Source organism: Anopheles merus, chromosome 3R (genome assembly GCF_017562075.2).
Source record: "Anopheles merus strain MAF chromosome 3R, AmerM5.1, whole genome shotgun sequence".
NCBI lineage: Eukaryota > Metazoa > Arthropoda > Insecta > Diptera > Culicidae > Anopheles > Anopheles merus.
Window position 1 is genome coordinate 38,272,366 of NC_054084.1, and position 19,131 is coordinate 38,291,496.

General features: G+C 37.8%; 1 protein-coding gene across 1 annotated transcript; it reads left to right on the forward strand.

Annotated features, from left to right (window-relative positions):
* Positions 1 to 2,220: 2,220 nt before the first annotated feature.
* Positions 2,221 to 3,730, forward strand: LOC121595649. Its single transcript, XM_041919775.1, has 6 exons — positions 2,221 to 2,448; positions 2,508 to 2,893; positions 3,127 to 3,226; positions 3,306 to 3,395; positions 3,460 to 3,615; positions 3,677 to 3,730. Exons 1-6 carry the CDS (start codon positions 2,221 to 2,223, stop codon positions 3,728 to 3,730), a joined length of 1,014 nt encoding a protein of 337 aa, XP_041775709.1.
* The last annotated feature ends 15,401 nt before the right edge of the window (positions 3,731 to 19,131 follow it).

A 19,131-nucleotide genomic window follows, 5' to 3' on the forward strand; every position in this document is an offset into this window, starting at 1 on the left:
AACGCCAGCTTTAATCGGCTTAAGCTTTCTAGTTGGCTGATCGGTGCGGGCTTGTGGGAGAAGCAGGAAGGCATATTGTGGGGTCGGGTCGCGAGCGTGATGCAGATAGTGTTGTTTTTGACTTTGCATGCTTGGACGGGCTACAAGTATCGCTATGATGCGCTACAGATGCTCGAGACGCAATCGCTCATCTGTACCGGTGCCGCGTTGATGATCAAGTACTTTACGATGATTCGGAATCCGGCCCCGGTTCGTGAGCTTTCGGGCAATATTGAAACGCAGATGTACACCAAGTATCAAGAGATGAGCCCCGAGTATCCAGTGGTGTTGAAGTATGGACGGGTATTGTACATTGCTGGGCACATCATGATCGGAGGATACTTTGGTTCGTTGTTTATCATATGGATCAATCCGCTGATCATGTATTTTAAAGAGGGTCGTGTGATGTTGCTGTTTTTCTGCGAGATTCCGTACGTCGATTGGACGGTGATGAAAGGCTACTGGACCACGGTTATACTGCAGCTTTTCTTCTACATCACCGGAACTTGCGGATTGATTTTGGTCGATTATTTGTGCGCATATTTCACGATCAACGGGTCACTGTATGTGGACATTTTGCGCTTTCATCTAGACGAACTCAGCGAGCTGCTAGCTAGTCCGGGTTATCAGACGCGCAACTCGCCGGAAATTATGGCGAAGGTGAGCCGCAAATGGAGAATGTGTCTCGTGGAGCATCAACGCATCGTAGAGTGAGTGGAAAGTGTGTTGTCTAAAATGTATGGCTCGATTACGATCACGTTTCACCAATGTTTCAGATATTATGATAATTTTTCCGACCTGTGGAGTATGATTAACCTAGCACAAGTGAGCTGTAGTGTGTTTGGGATCTGCATCAATATGCTGATTATTTTTCTGGTAATGTACATCGTAAGAGCAGGAGTAGACCATAATTAGAGACTCTTGTTACTTTTCTTACAGACCGATTGGTATGCGGCGTATGCAATTTTGTTTGCACTGTTCATAGACCTGTCGGTACATTTTGTGCTAGGGGCTATCATCGAGAGAAAGGTTAGCACCTTCCACGAACAGAACAAAGCACTTGTAGTTTTGTTTTTCGAAATACCTTGATTTATTCACAAATCCGTACTTTATCCCTCAAGGTTGACGATCTGCATATTAGTTTGATGCATTTCCCTTGGTATTTGATGGACGATAGGCGACAGAAAGAATACAAGCTGCTACTTTTACGTGCGCAACAACCATCTGGTATGTCGATTGCTGGTCTCACGCCAGTTAATTATGAAACCTACACTCAGGTGCGATAGCTAAAGTTATTTTAGGCATTCAAACGTGTAACGACTCCTTTTTCCCTAACCTTTTGCAGATCATGAAAATGTTGTACCAACTATTTGCTCTCGCAATGAATTTCTTAAAGTAGACTACATAACCAGTGGCTGAAATTTGATACCACATTTGCAAACGAAATTTATCAGCACGTTGGTAATGAAATAAACCACACGCAGTAGCATCGTCCGCTGGCATTTTTCCCAGCATAGTGGCAAATAGGTTTTACGCTATAGCATTCGAAATTTTAATTGCACAAATTATTGCTTAGGCTCCGCTCTGGCAAGCACCCAACAAAGACAACAAAAGCAAACTCGTTGCCATGCAGAAGTTTGATACGATATTGTACCATATGAACGGGGCTTGAACACATGACGGGCATGTGGTTAAGTCGTATGAGTTGACGACTTTACCATCAGTACAATATACATAGAGGCTTGAAACTTATTATTAACTATTAACTTGCCATTGAAACTATTAACAAACTTATTTTTTTATACGTTGTTAGGGTCGTGTGTTCGAAAGTGTCTGACTGCGCCCGTTGATGTTATTCAAAAATTCTTTTTGCGTTTATGTTTAAAAAGTATAGAAAAAAGCTGATTATTTTGCTTTTGAAAATATTGGCGCAGCAATATCATAGAACCAGGCCTAAGGTATTGGCAAAGATGTGGCAAAACTACAACGCGGATACATAATTAATAAAGTAAATTAACTGTTGAATCACAAGCTCACGTATAGCGAAACATTGTAATACACAGTTAGTTTTGGTTTGAACAGAGAATCAGTAAGGTCGTAAAACTTTGTGATAAATAATATTTATGCATATAAAATTGTATATTGTACAAATTTGACACCAAGATATATCGTCCAATACCAATGGCAACCGTTGAAAGTTTTCGGCAGCTCTTAAAACCACTAATCTTCTACTCGAAGGGTGTAGGAGTAGAAATATGGACTGCTCCTGGAAAATTTGTACCAGCATCCTACTATCTTTCATTACATGTGGCCATTTACTTCTCCAGCACGGTATTCACTTTGATAAAGTATAGCGATGATACGTTGCACATGATGAAGGCTCTAATTACGCTGGGCACTTGTGTACAGGTATAGTTCGGATGCGTTTGAACTCGAAGGTAAGCTCAGTTGTTACTTTTGTCTTTCAGCTCTACGTCAAGTTCATCATCGGACATAAAAAGGCAAGTGAGCTCAAGTTGCTTAGCGATAACATTGAGCAGGCTATCCTGCAGCGCTATGAAGATGGAAAAGCAGAGGAAATTGCCGTACTGCAACGTACTGGCCGCATACTTTGGTTTATCTTTCGTTTCATGCGCACATCGGTTAGTAGCGCTGCATTTGGATTTTTTTTATATCCAGTTATTGCTTACTATACGACCGGGGAGCTGATGCCTTTGTTCATGATCGAGCTTCCCTATTACGGTTGGACAACTATCATGGGACTAGCGATGAACATGTTTTGTCAAGCGAATATACTGGTGATTGGTACGATGGGAGCTATAATGTCCGACTTTTTATTCTTCATGTACGCGATGTATGCAATGACATGCATTGATATTTTTATTGTGCACCTTCATGAGCTTGAGACGCTGCTAAAAGAGGCAAAAATTCATAAAAAGGACAATGCAAAACAAACATCAATAATGCGGCAAAAATGGATTCAGTGCATGCAAGATCACCAACAAGCTACTAGGTGCGTGTGTTGGACCTTTCATATGAATCTCGGATGTTGTTTCAGCTCATATTTTTTAACATTTTTCTATGAAGCTTTCTAAATACGATTGAAGACATTTTCGGAATAACGTGTTTAGCACAAGTGCTTATGGGAATATTCACGGTCTGTGATGGAATGTTACTGGTAGCTTTGGTAAGTTGAATCTAACGACGATACATCTAACGACGATACAAACTTGGTTATTTAACAATTAAAAAATGTATTTTCTTAGACATTTTGGTTTCCTACTTATTGTTTTCTGGCGGTGATGTTTATCGAGCTTTCAATTTACTTTGTGATTGGACATTTTGTAGAACTGAAGGTACAACTATACGTTGTGGGACGATAAGAGTGTCACAAGATTGATAAGATTTCCTTCTACGTAGATCGATGAAATGTACAACAGTATCATTTCGATGCCGTGGTATAAACTACCAGTGGAGGAACAGAAGGAATTCGCCTTTCTGATGTGCAGACAGCAACGTCCCATGATGTTGACAGCTTATGGGCTTCTCACCATGAACTTCGAGTCATACATGAGTGTAATGTTTTATATTATTTTATCCCTTCAAATGGTTGAATATAATTGTTGTTACTTTGCAGGTATTGAAGGGTCTGTATCAATTTTTTGTGATGATCATGCAATACGTTGAATAAAGAAGACACCAGTATGATCATTCTGCTGCTCTACAATACATCAAATATATTTTAGTATTTTGTTTTCTTTCTGCAAAGAGTTCGCGTTAGATTCAATTAAAGAATAATAGAGTTCATGTTAAAGGCCTCATTTATTAATTCGTAGCATATCGGGAAATCGGGAGAGGATGATGAGGATTTGAAATAACACTTCTTAATGAGGGTACCCGTGCAAACCCCGTAAAAGTTCACCATCGAAATACATAATCCTTGAACCAAGTGATGAGCTGGAGCCAGAAATTGTTATCAAGGAGAACACAGCGTTCGGCGGAAATCTGCAAAAGTGAGAGGAACACTGGAACACGACATATCTGCGTGTCTGAAACAAGTGAATTGAAGCACTCTTTCTCTCTATCTCTCTCTCTCTCTCTCTCTCTCTCTCTATCTCTCTCTCTCTATCTCTCTCTTTCTTTCTCTCTTGTTGGTTTGCTCACGATAGAGCACATTGTTGTGATATGGACTGGTCAACAATCATTCTCTAGGAAGCTTGGTTCCTGGCTGCAGCCTCTAGTCTATGTAAATACTAGATCTTCGACAGGTCTCGCTTCACCTGATCGAGCCATCGAACTCACTGTGCTTCCCTGTACCTCATGCCGAATGGGGAACACCTTCTTCGTGGGGCATGAGTCCGGCATCCTCATGACATGCCTCAGCCATCGTATTCTACCAGCCTTCGCCACCTTCAGAATGCTCGGTTCGTCGTACAGCTCAGCAAGCTCCTGGTTCATCCTTCTCCTAAAAACTTCATGATCGAACTCACTGCCGAAGATAGTCCGGAGGATGCGTCGATCAAACATGTGCCCAAGATTCGTGTCCATAGAGGACCACCGGGTGATTCAATGTGCGATATATCTTACATTTCGTGCGGGTTCGAAGTCTTCTAAATCTCAGCAGTCGATGAAGCCCATAATATGCACGATTCCCCAGCACAATACGTCGCCAGATTTCGCTGCTGATGTCGTTGTCCGAAGTAACGACCGTCCCTAGATAATGGAACTCCTTTACTATCTCAAGATTGTCGCCGTCAACTGATATACTATATATGCTTCCCAGTTGCGCCCTGCATTGAACTGAGCCTCCGGCAAGCAGGTACTTCGTCTTCGTAGCATTGATTCTCAATCCAATTTTTGCTGCTTCGCGTTTTAATCGGGTGTACGACTCACACACCTTCGCTGTTGTCCTGCCGATGATGTCAATGTCATCTACAAAGCCAAGAAATTGGAGAGACTGGTAGAGGATCGTGCCACGGGTGTCGTTGTCCAATCCAGTGATTCAAGTGCATCACTCTCACCTTGCACTGCACCCCGTTCATGGTGGCCTCTAACAGCTGGATCAACTTCCCAGGGAAGTGGTACCGCTGCATGATGCTCCATAGCTCCTTCTGGTCTATGGTGTCGTAGGCCGCCTTGAAGTAGATAAACAGGTGGTGCGTTGGGATCTGGCGCTCTCGGCACTTCTGGAGGATCTGCCGTAGAGTGAAAATTTGGTCGGTGATGGATTTGCCTCCAACAAACCCAGCTTAGTAGCTGCCTACAAAATTTGTAGCAAGGGGCGCAAGTCTGCAGAACAGGATCTGGGACAGGATCTTGTAGGCGGCAATGACGACTGTGGCTCGAAAGTTCGGGCAATGCAGCCTGTCACCGTTTTTGTAGACTGAGTGAAGGACACCGAGTTTCCACTCCTCCGATAGTTCCTTCTGCTACCAGACTTACACTAGCGGTAAGTAATATAGAAGAATTTTTAGTTCTACTGGAGTGCTGATGGCTCGTTCCACTATAGACCAGTAGTTTGCGAGGGGCATCGCTGTGATGTTTTTATCAGCCAGAAGTGCTTGCCTGAGCGCTGTCGCGTATCCCTCCGCCACATCAGCACACTTCAACCAATCCAGGTTGAACCTTGGTGTGGTCTGACTTCGTTACTTTCGTTACTAAACACCGATAATTTCTGGCGTAGCTTTACCATGACCAGGAAATGATTCGAGTCGACGTTTCGGCCTCTATACGTTTTGACAACGATAATTTCCGAGATGTGCCTTCCGTCAATGGTAACGTGATCGATTTGGGACTTTGAATCACCTCTAAGGCATCTCTATGTCGTGGACACTGAAAGAAGGACACTAGCACTACGAATGCTCATGTGCTTCCAGGAGGCAAAGTTTATCAGCCTGATGCTGTTGTCGTTAGTGGACGCTTAAACTTTCGATCGTTGGTTTTTTTTTCCCTACTCCTGTCCAATCTGAGCATTAAGGTCTCCGATGACGTTCTTCACATTATTTTTTGGGCAGCGGTCATTATTTATTATTTATTATTCAATCTTCAACAAACCATATGGCCTAATAAATTGTGTGACCTAATAACTAAGTGTGTAGATATTAAAGCGATGGAGCAAAGGCGATGTGTCAATAGAGCCATTTAGCAGTTCAGTGATAAAAGAGCACTGTGCATTGCGTCTTCTAAACGAAAGAGGCTCAAGACCTAAAAGACGGCCCTGCGCAGAATACAAGAAGCAGTAGTTGGGCTCCAGACTACACACGAATATTCCAGAGCCGAACAAACGATACTATTGTATAAAGCCTATGCACATAGGGTTCAAAAAAATTGCGAAATTCATTGTCCGGATAACCACGCCAAGTAGTTGATTTCCTCTGGCTACAACGACATGGATATACTGATTAAAATTCAACGTGTCTAGAAGAACGCCCAGGTGTTTGACGTAATTTTGTTGATTAAATGCAGTGTCGTCTATGAAGTAGGTATCAGTATTTGGGCTCCTGTATCGACAAAAAGCCACACAGAAGCATTTATCGATGCAGATGTTCAGGCCATTGCGCTTGCACCACGTGCAGAATGTGTCGACGCAGGAACATACGGTCTCCTGTGTTGCGTATAGGCGCGAAATTTTTTGCATCAAACAGCAAACAGACTGATACTGTCGGCAGGTAAAGCAAGGGTAACATCGTTGATGAACAAGATGAACAGAAGCGGGCCAAAATTGATTCCTTGTGGTGCACCCGAGCTGTTGACTATTTCTATCGCATCCAGCACCATGATAGTGAAATCGAGCTCGCGCATCTCTCCATCGCTCTGGTAGATCGTGCTGTTGCTGGTTTGTTTGTTTGTTTTTTTAATGGGTAAACTTTTCCGCCATTTCTGGTTGAACAAATATTAAAACTAACTTACATAATAATGGTACAGGCGCCCCATCGCCCCAATCATCACGCCCAGTGTTGCGAACGGTGATAGTCGTCGACATAAAATTTTACAAAATGATACTTTTTGAAGCATCGCATTCTAGATCCAAGCATTCATTCGACAATCACGGAAAAAAAATATCATTTGACACGATGATATTTTTCTGCTACAATCAGTTGACTTTTTGATTTTGCTGTACCTCAAGTGAACTAGATCTTCATCATCGCATCATATATCATCGCAAAAGCATTGATTGTTATTGCACAAATGATTGTCGCTTTTGGAAAGTCGTGTCATGGTAACCATGAATATCATGATCGAAAAATGATTTTGACAGCCGCTTACTGCGAATATCATAAAAAAATGTCGACAATTAACAACACGATCACGCCTTTCCGGCACATTCCTGAAGTGCTAAGCTGCGGATCATTCAGGAAATTTATTATCAAAATCCCAATTGGAATTGGAAGTACCACGTAGCCGTATAGTTAGTTTTGCTACCGGGAGAAGTTTCATGCGAGGATTGAACCCATGACGGGCATGTTAGGTGGAATTGCGCAAACTCAATATTTTGAAAATCATACATCTCTAAGGATTCATGAATCCCAGGAGATATGTGAATTTAAATGGATTCATTAATCTTTCGAGATTCATGAATTCTTGAAGATGCATGGATCTTTTGGGATTCATGGATCCTTGAAGATTCATGAGTTTTTTGAGATTCATGAATCTTTTAAGAATCGATTCGAGATTCGAATCACTCATCACTGAAGATTCATATTAATGAATCTCAACGAAAGGTTCATGAAACCCAATACTAATTCGGAACTCTCTTAGGATTTGTTTTTCCCAACACTTATTATTATGCAGTAATTACTCATGTAATACATTCTGATAGACTAGTAATAATAATTCTGACCGACTAGTAATAGTTCTTACCATTTCGCGATTTCAAACTATTAGCAAAAAATGCTATTTATGTTAGATTTGACAATGTACGTGCGAGTTGACGGTTGTACCACGGCACAACCCCACCCATGTTTCTACAATAAGCGATTATCCAATAGATTATACATCGGATGTTACTACATGCATCTCTACATTACGTCGATAGAGATCCACAAGAGCAAGTGCGTAAGCGTGCCAATTCAAGAAATTTGAAGCGATATCTTTAAGATTGTTTGAACATCATGGGCAAAGGATTACCACATAGACTGCATTTGCACAACGCAGCCTTCAACATCACAATACTGTGTTAAAACATTGCTACGGCTCGGCTCGGATTAATTCTCGCAGTGGCTTCGATCGTAATTAACGGATAGTGATCATGTGATACATATAAACTGCATTTCCAACCTATTTCCTAGTTGCTTGGGTGTCTCACCAGAAAGTATGCTAGTTTATTGTGGGTCATATTCAATATGTTTGTTCTGTTAATTAAATTTCAAAATAATTAAAATATTTGGTATGCTGCCGACATAATCCTGTATAGATGAAGAAAAACAAACAACGAATGGTTAAAAGACGCAACGTGTAACTACGCTTGTATAACTGGTGTGCACTAACCTTCTTAACGACTATGATTTGCGTAGACACATGATATGGTATCAGTCACACGTTAGGCTAAATCGTAGCAATTTATGAAAAAAATGTCCTGTCTACTCGACTGCAACCTCACGCATTCCTCAGTGCCTCGACCTTATTTACTTAGTGTTGGATCATAGCACACATTGTTAATTTTTGGACTTTAAAAGTAGGTAATTCAAATAACCCAATCAGTTTGAATTAACCTATCCAATTGAACATACAGAAGTCTGGAAATTCAGTATAATTGTTTGCTGACAATTCGATTAAAAAGTATGCGTTAGGATGGAAAACCCAGTTTTTTTTAAATTTCATACAAATTTCATAGCATGCCAAAAAAAAATTGAGAAAATTTGTTTACGGAGAAACTCGCCAACTTAAAAGCACATATTAGGTATCTTTCAATGGACCGATCGTTGGCAAATATTGGTAAATATTTCTCCTTTCTCTGTCAAAAAAAGATTCGCGAACAGTTTTGCGTTTCCATGACACGATTCTGGTGTGGTTTCGAAAATTACACTTTAATGAATTTATACACATTAACACATGTTTTTGCAATACGGATATCAGAAAAAAAATTTTAAACGAATGTTCCCCATGTGCAAGGATACCAAAAATATGTTAAAATAGCAAAATACACAGTTTTCTCTGGACCTGTCAGAAAACAACAAGCAAAGATTTTTGCTTGTATCCAGCCTGCGGTGGCAGGTAAAAGTAAAATGTTGCCGAATTCTGCTCAATTTTCCGTTCCCATGAAAAACGGTGATTTTTACAGGAATTTTCAAGCTGAAGTTCTGCTAAACGAGGTTTAATATACAGCGAAATGAACTATTTGACAGGCGAAATATTTGACAGGTAAAGCTAAAGGGTTGGGGGAGATACAACATCCGCTTTCAAAAATCACTTAACAAGAGTTTTCTTGACCTGAACATTTACAAATGGGAAGAGATGATGAACTATTGACTGGAAATCAACGAAGTTCTTAACATTGATGTTTTTAATGGACTTAGTTGCGATTTTGTACACGATATTTGTTTACATTGCACATCAGCTGGTTGCTGTGATGCGTTATCTGACAGATATTTCACCTGTCAAATAGTTCATTTCACTGTATATTTTACCTTGTCTGGCCTTGCAGTAACAGTTAGAGATACAGGCGTTCTTTTAGATATTAGGCTATTCTTAACGATCACTAATTTTTCTTTTTCAAAAAGCCTCATTTCTTAATTTCTTTTTCACATTTTACTTCAACAAAATCGTTATAAAAAACATAAGTTTTTTAACATAAGTTTAAAACACAAAATCGTTTGTTTACATAAGCAATTCAAACAATTAGCGCGTTTCTCTTTTTACATTTGGATTTTAAAAATCCTATTGCGTTCCAAACAAACTCCAATCGAATCGCAATCAAAACCCAATCGCAATCGAATGGTAATCAAATCCTATTCGCAATGGAAGCTTTAAGGGATTCAAATTCTAAAAACGGGGTCAGATCGGTTCAAATCTTTCGTGGGATTGAATCTTCAAATCTTCCTAATCTCGAATCTCAAAACACAAAGACGAATACTAAATTTTAATAAAAAATAACTACAGTGAACCCTCTCTTATTTGACACCTCTCCAATTTGAAAAACCTCTCTTATTTGAACATTTTGCACAGTCCCTTGATTTCCAGTACATTTTTGTTCCTCTAATTTGGAAAACCTCTGAAATCTGTATCCCTCTTATTTGTGTATGGTGTTGCCATGGTTATTGAAAGATGTATGCTCAAATTAGCGATTCTGTTCGCAGTTTCCTATAGCAACAGTTAAGACTGCATACTAAATGTTTTGTCTCTTTCTTGTTTGTTTGGACCTTTCATTCACTTTCAACCTCTGTAATTTGAAACCCCCTCTTATTCGACAGTCCCATCGCCTCTCAAATAAGAGAGGGTTCACTGTATTTATCAACTTTTATTAACTGAAAATCGTGATATTCGACCAACGTGAAAATCGCGAATGCCTTCGAAACACATTATTGGTGTAACTCGGGGAAAAAACTGTACAGCCAAATAGCAATAGCAAAATAAATGTTCGAGCAACATATGGCCTTTTCTCCATCCTCTGATTAGCAGGGACGTTTGCCGTCTGTTCTCTCCCACATTTAATTGGATTTGAAAATGCGAATTACGCGTGGAATTCTAAATCCTGTACAACACGACACTAACAACAGTATACCATTAATTGCAATAGCTACTGTGAGACGCAGTGTTTACTGTCAGATACATCATACTACTCGGTACATACTGCAAGAATGGCGACCATCGAGAGCTTTCGTAAATTGTTGAAATACTTGATAGTGTACTCGAAAGTGCCCGGGGTTGAAATGTGGACTGCGCCGGGAAAGTTCAAGCCAGCTTCGTATTATGTTTCATTTCATATAATAGTATATTTTGTCAGCACTGTTTGGACATTGAGAAAGTACAGTGATGATCCAATTCATATGATGAAGGTTCTCATAACGCTGGGAACTGCTGTACAGGTAGTATTGCAAAAGAAGTAGGATTATTGACTATTTAAGTATTGCGTTTCGTTTTTAGCTCTACATCAAGTTCTTTGTGGGTCATTCAAAATCAAAGGAAGTGATTGTTTTCGCTAACAAAATAGAGCAGGAAGTGTTTGAGCCAAATAAAAATAGAACTGCTGGAGAGACTGTTGTGTTGAAACAAACTGGTTATATTCTTTGGTTTTGTTTTCGTTTTGTAACCACATTAGCTACTATCGTTGTACTAGCATTTGGACTGTATCCACTGTTCGCGTATAATGTAAATGGAGTAGTGATGCCTTTGTTCCTGTACGAGCTACCATATTACGATTGGAGCACTACCATGGGATATGTTGTGAACATGATGTTTCAAGTAAACCTGCTGGTGATCGGTACGATAGGAGCCATGCTGTTCGACTTCTTGTACTTTATGTACGCTATGTATACAATGGCAAAGGCGGAAATTTTTATAATACATCTTGGTGAGCTAGAGAAAATGCTAAACGATCCGCTGACAGTGGAGAAACACCAATCCAATGTACGGGAAAAATGGGTGCAGTGCATATTTGAACATCAGCAGACTACCAAGTAAGTTAAACAGCGCTTGCATTAGCATTATTCACGATTAATAAACGTTTGATCTAACATCTAGCTTCCTAAATTCCATCAAAGACATTTTCGGGCTCATGTGTCTAGCTCAAGTCTCCATGGGAGTATTTACGATATGCGATGCTATGCTACTGGTAGCATTGGTAAGTATTTTTTGAATACTTCTATATTTCCAATTTACAATATGGTGCAATGTTGTTGGACATTTCAGACGGATTGGTATCCTACATATTCGTTCTTATTGGTGATGTTTATCGAACTGTCATTATATTTTTTGATTGGACACTTGATCGAACTAAAGGTATGTTTTTATAACATGATATGGATATTCTTTGCAATTTTATTGATATTTGCTTGTTGCAGATTGATGCAATGTACAACAAGATCATATCAATACCTTGGTTTAAGCTCCCAGTGAAGGAACAGAAAGAATTTAGATTTCTAATGAGCAGACAACAATGCCCGATGATGTTGACAGCGTATGGCTTTCATCCCATGAACTTCGAGGCGTACATGAGTGTATATAATAGTTGATAGGCGTTTATTCCATTAAATGGCTTTATATAATTGTTGTTACATTTGCAGGTGTTGAAGCGTCTGTACCAGTTTTTCGTCATGGTCATGCAGTATGTTGAGTGAACCAGAAAAGTTATTTTGGTAACAATTGTTCCATTAACTATGCACCAAAATATGTGATGCACTTATGCAATGCCAATCATACAAAGTTAGTACACATCTGAAAGTACACCAAATCAACTCATAGAATTCGTAGCAAAAGAGGTAATAAAAATAAAATCTTACACACTGTCTCTGTTAGAACCTATCAACAGAGCTAAGAAACCTTTAGAGTTTGGTGTTTCAAAGAGGAGTACACATTTAATATTTTATAATTCTTTAAAAAATCCAAATACAGCGACTAATTGTACACTTAAACATGGTCAAATACAACCGTCACTTGTGTTAAGATTACATATTATTAGAGTTCTGCATTATAACTAACGTTATTGCTTCTAGTATCTACTTATTTATTTATTCATATTTATTTTTACAAAACTAGAAACAGCGTGAGAGTAAGTATCTTTCAACTCACAAAACGGAAAATTCATCAACATATGTTATGAAAATCAACAAAAAGGAAAACAAAAAAACAATCTTACAAGATGATCTACCTTATGATTTTTGGAATAATTTTTATTTGTGTTATGACAAATTAAAAGGAATGTTATTAAAAATATTAAATAATCGTATTGTTAGCGCCTAGATGTATGCTGAAAGGTAATAGCATACAAGTAGCCATAATTTAGTCCATAACGATAAGAGTTAGTTAGTGTTAGTGAGAACGCGTACGTCTATTGAAATGATGAAATAAATGTTAGAGTCTAAGTTGAACCACCGTACAGAACACATCGGTTTTTTTTTGATTGAGCTATTGAACACATATAACTGTACTTTTTTCGTTCGCTTCTGACCAACGTCCGTATTCGCTTATCTGATGCTCCCGAGTTGCTCTCTCTCTCTCTCTCTTTCTCTCTCTCTCTATCTCTCTCTCTCTCTTTCTCCGATCTATCATTCTTCTGCCTAAATTGCTCGTTGTTATTGTTTAGCTTAAGGTGCGTTTACATTTGTGAAGGTTGGAAAAAGGTACTTCAACGAGCGTTTAGGTATTTATTTATTTATTTATTTAATAACAAAAATCATCGATGCACTATAGGCATACTCAACATTCATCTATATGTTACACAACATCACACTGATCAGAAGAAATTTATTGTTTTATAAAAAAAGTATTATCCATAACAAAACAAAAATAAACTCGTTTGAATGCGCTTCATAAGAATGATGTAAGTTTGTTCACACTAACATTAAAATTGACAGTCCAATTTGTAGAGGAATAGGTATTAATCATTTTCGATATCGAGTCATTTCAGCCAAACTCATTAGATCTAAAATGGGTACAAAATAATATTTTTTTTTAATATTTATAATATTTATATATATATATATATATATGAGGCTAACTATTGAATGAATATTTAAAATTAATATTTATTTAATAGTTAGCCTCATATATGATGGTAATGAATCAGTCTTGCAATAATATTAATAGCACATAAAACCAAACCTAATTAATAAAGGCCGGTCTCGTGGCACAGTCGTTAACCTGTACGACTTAACAACATGCCCGTCTTAAGTTCAAGCCCCAAATGGACCGTGCCACCGTATGTAGGACTGACTATCCTGCTGTGGGAAGAAATCACTAGTCACTAAAAGCCAAGCCACAGACAGTGGCACAGGCAGGCCCTGACCGACAACGGTTGTTGAGCTAAAAAGAAGAAGAAGATTTGATAAAAAAATAATTTTAAACTTCAAAAATGAAATATCAAACGAATGCATTGAGGTTTATATGAATGTGCCCCACGTTAAAAGAATGTAATATTTCCATTCAGGCCATATTGCTTAGAAATAATTATTTCCATTTGGGTTCGATCATGCATCTTAACAAACGAAAATGAAAAGCAGGTATTTTATTATTTTAGGATTGTATTGAATTAAAAAGAAAACTAGTTTTTGCAATTTTTATTCGATGCTTAATTTTGAAAGTATTTAATTTTTTTACAGAAGTTCAATAGATCTTATCTTGTTTGTTTTAATAATTGTAACTTATTTCAAATTTGAGAATGAAACGATTTAACGTGTCATATAAGTATTATATACTGTTGTTATAAATATACATTATATTGAATTGTTTTGTTTACTAAATACATACACTAGCAAGAACTTTTATGTTATATGCCATACATTTTTAATCAAATTGAACAGTGTAGCATATCTGCTAAACAAAACTTATTGTAAACCACACTATCAACTATAGACTCATTGTAACACACTTCGGAAAGCCAAATCACACTATTGCAACACATTCATTATATTACATCAGCAAATCAATACACACCATAGCAACATACCCAGACAATACCGTCCATAGAACAAACCATCGAGACACATTTATCGAAAACAACCGAAACGGGCAACATAAGCAATTCAAGCGTTACTGCAGCAAAGTGAGACAAACAGAGAACGCATAGCAACTTATTGCTAAAAGCGCAGTGTAGGCAAAGATCGACGAACGCACCCGTTCTTTAGCTAGAACAGTTTATACTTTCCAGAACCTTCGTAAAAACACTAAAAACGCAGCATAGGCACATAAGGATAGACACCTCACTCCAATATAATGTATAAATTGCACCTCATATCAATAACCTTTAATTAGGACAAAAACACATTCCAAACCAAATGTACGAAACTTATTGAGTATAAATAAAACCAATTCCGACCGTGGCAAGTCAGATTCGTTCGGACGTTGCCAAGATAGGACGTTACGCTTCCTAATACTTCGCCTTCCAACTTATTTCAAGAGTTTAGCTATGTCCCCCTACCCAAGGTAAGGCTTCTAAACTTCAACGTTTCCAGTAAGGGAAACCTCCTAAAGGTTTCTATGATCGCCTGGACGATCAAGTGCTGAAAAGTCCGTTCGATCGATGTATTATTCCACCTCGGCTCATGTCAGTAAAAACTAACCTACCGCGACGTTGTTCGATGTACAGTATGTACCGTATGTCCGCTCATCATATTACAACAGCTTAGATAAGAATTATATTTCACCTTTTCAATAAATCTTAACAGCTCTTGTCTTTAACAAAGTATCCCACGGTATACTTATATTAAAGTGACTCGACATGGTCTATGGTGGGAAAAGTTCCCATCAATTTTGCTCTAGCTCTAATTAGACGCTTAATTGGTATCTCACCAATGTTTGAATGATGTTCAAGTCGATATTTTGCAAAGCAAAACTGATTTTACACACTCCCCGCGCTTAATAATAAATTATTTACCAGCTTGCTTGTCTGTAAATGGCATACCTTTATCCTGCAACGAAAAAATTGTGCTTAACAAATCAGTTGATCGTAGATTTGACAGTTGTTAGGCGGAGGTAGATTTGTTCGTGAAGCACATCCAATTTTGCTCCACATTGTGCATTATCAACGATACGTTGTTTAATAATTAACATTTCTTAGATAAACTCTACTGCATCAATGGCAAATGTTGAAGATTTTCGTAAAATGATGAAATCTCTGATTGTGTACTCGAAAGTGGCCGGGGTTGAAATGTGGACAGCGCCAGGAAAGTTCACGCCAGCCTCGTATTACGTTTCGTTTCATATAACAGTATATTTTGTCTGTACTGTTTGGACACTGAGAAAGTACATCGAAGATTCAATTCATATGATGAAGGTCCTCATAACGCTGGGAACTGCTGTACAGGTAGGAAGTGTTAAAATCAAGATTATGGTTTACGAATACAATGTATTTATTTTTAGCTCTACATCAAGTTCTTCGTTTGGCATTCGAAAGCCCAGGAAGTCAAGTTATTCACCGCTGAACTGGAACAAGAAGTGCTTAAACGCTATGAGAATGGGTCTGAAGAGGAAACTGCTGTGCTTAGACATACAGGTCGTATTCTTTGGATAGTCTATCGTATAATGAGCGCGTCATATATCTTCGTTGCAGTTGCGTTCGGACTGTATCCTGTATTTTATTACTTTGTAACGGGAGTAGTGATGCCTTTGTTTCTGTACGAGCTACCGTTCTGCGATTTGAGCTCTTCTTTAGGGTACGCAGTGACGATGTGTTTTCAGATTAATCTCTTAGTTATTGGTGTTCTGGGAGCAATACTGTCGGATTTTGTGTTTTTCATGTATGCAATATATGCTATGGCTAGGGCAGAGATTTTAATATTGCATCTTGGTGAGCTGGAAAACATGCTTATCGACCTCACTAAGAATGAAGAACACTCTGAGGAAATACGTCACAAGTGGGTCCAGTGCATGCACGATCATCAGCAGTCAACCAGGTGAGTCTAAGACAGCATAGATCGATGTTCCCGATTATGTGATTATTTCATCATTTTTCGAAGCTTTTTCAGCACGATTGAAAACATATGTGGGCTTATGTGTTTAGCACAGGTTGCCACAGAAGTTTTTTCAATATGTGACGCAATGCTATTAGTGATTTTGGTAGGTACTGGTAAGATTAGTAATATTATGAAGTGCATATGACAAATTTGAAAAACATGTTTGAAAAACATTTCAAAGAGTTAATTTTTTTTAGAATGTATGAAGTTCATTGTCTAGACACATTTCGATGTTGAGTAAAAACTTTTTGTGGAAAAGGTTATCATTTTCGTTTATTATGTTGGTTTGGATTAGATTTTGTAACTGCTATATCTACCCTTAAATTTAAAAATAATTTAATTATGCGGGAAAAATTACTTATAGCTCGGGGTTTTTTCAATAAAAACATACATACATTTTATAAGAAATAGTTCTATAGAGGATATTATTTGTTGATGGTTTCAGGTTCAAACAAATTTAAACTTAACTACTTTAATATTTACAAACTACGCTATGGTTGGCGGTTTGCAAGTAATTATAATATAATCGAACTGGTTAGTCAAAAAAGATTAATCGCAATACTGTGAATAGTATTGTTAGGAAGTCGCAATTATAAAAGAAACAGTTAATCTCAGACTTAATGAAATCCTTCTGAATTAGACAGAATATTTTTTTAGAATAAATCATGTTGAGGACGTATTTGGTTTAAAAAAAACTAGTTCGACATAACTAAGGTGTTCTAAACATGCAGTTTTTTATAGTGTTCCGTTTACACGGAAGGGTCGTGAAACTCTGTATAGTGTGGCCTGGTTGGAACTGGTGCGTGGACTGGTGATTCTCTGGTGATACTGGAAGTGTAGATGCGAAGTAGCCGTATCTTGAACAGGATGACCAAGAACGATGATCGTTTTATTTATGCCCATCGGTTGCGATTTTCTTACATTTGGCTACTTCTTAAGTCTTTGATTGTTATTGTTTTCATGTAGTATCTTTGGTTCACAAGAACGTTTGCTCTTACCGCACTGTGCCAGTTCTGAGTACCAATTGTTGTAGCAAATTTAGCTTGTTTGATAAGGGTACCCACTGTTAATGATGTAGTACAACAATTACCAAAGTTGTATGGTTTAATAGTTTATGGTTTAATTGGCGAAAACAACATATTTAGGCATTATGAATAAATAAACGAACATTGGCCATTTCATAAAGATGTAACATGTAATGCAACGAAATTATTTGATTGTGTATATTATGCCGCAGACTGATTGGTACCCAACATACTCCTACCTGTATGTGATGTTCGTCCAATTATCGGGATATTTCGTGATTGGACATTTGGTTGAGATAAAGGTAAAATAAATATGAACTATACTGCATGTGTAGTATTTATGACAAACATGTTACTTATCACAGATTGACACATTGTACAACAAGATCATTTCGATGCCTTGGTATAAACTACCGGTAAAAGAACAGAAGGAATTTAGATTTCTGATGAGGAGACAGCAATGCCCGATGATGTTGACAGCGTATGGCTTTCATCCCATGAACTTCGAGGCGTACATGAGTGTATATAATAGTTCATAGTCGAGTATTTGTAAAGCCTTTTATAGTTTTTGTTACTTTTTAGGTGTTGAAGCGTCTGTACCAGTTTTTTGTGATGCTCATGCAGTATGTTGGCTGAAAAGGGGAACATAACAGTTTAAACTAATTGTTAAATTTACTATGCACCAAAATGTGTAATGCACGCAGTACAAAATAAAGAGCAATGTAGTTTTGCAGCATGCACACATACTACACAGTGTGGTCCAATAGAACCGTTAACCATAAGAATAAAACCTGAAACAATGTGACAGTAAAGCTTCAAAACTTGATCAACATAAAAAGGAGATGTTCTTAAAACACGAGTAAAAGCTTAAAGCGAAAGTGTGCATGAGTGAAAGCTTAAAGCGAAAATGTGCATCAAAACCAACCGAAGATAAATGTACGGTTTCAACGACCGAGACGAGATGATCAATCGGAAAATTTAGTCGATTATTCGTATTTTGATTTTATTTATTTATTTATTTATAAGAAATTAATTTGTTTTCCATCGATTAAAATATTTTGATAATTCATTTTCGCTTATCAAAAACGATATCATCTATATATTTTTCGTTTGATGAGATGATTTTAGATTTTTGTTTCTTTACTTGTTTGTTTAGTTAATCAAAACAATCCATACCGTCGCTGACAGCTAACACCTATACACAGCTATACACCAGTTTGTAGGCGTATTTTACCAACAATTAAAATACTTTTGATATGGCACATAAAATGGATACACCATGATGACTAGACGCATTATAATAGAGTTTTTTTAGTTATACGGAATAAGAACCTTGGAAGCGCACATGAAGCACGAACATGTTTTTATGTTAGTAGGTTGTTACTAGTTAAATTCGGTACGTCATACTTTTGCTTTGAACTGAGCTGAGGTAATGTTAAAAAAAGTTTTAAAGTTTATCT

Coding starts and splice junctions, on each gene's coding strand:
- LOC121595649 (XM_041919775.1), top strand. CDS start 2,221: ATGGCAACCGTTGAAAGTTTTCGGCAGCTCTTAAAACCACTAATCTTC. Junction 3,227..3,305: donor GAATGTTACTGGTAGCTTTG/GTAAGTTGAATC, acceptor GTATTTTCTTAG/ACATTTTGGTTTCCTACTTA. Junction 3,616..3,676: donor ACTTCGAGTCATACATGAGT/GTAATGTTTTAT, acceptor GTTACTTTGCAG/GTATTGAAGGGTCTGTATCA.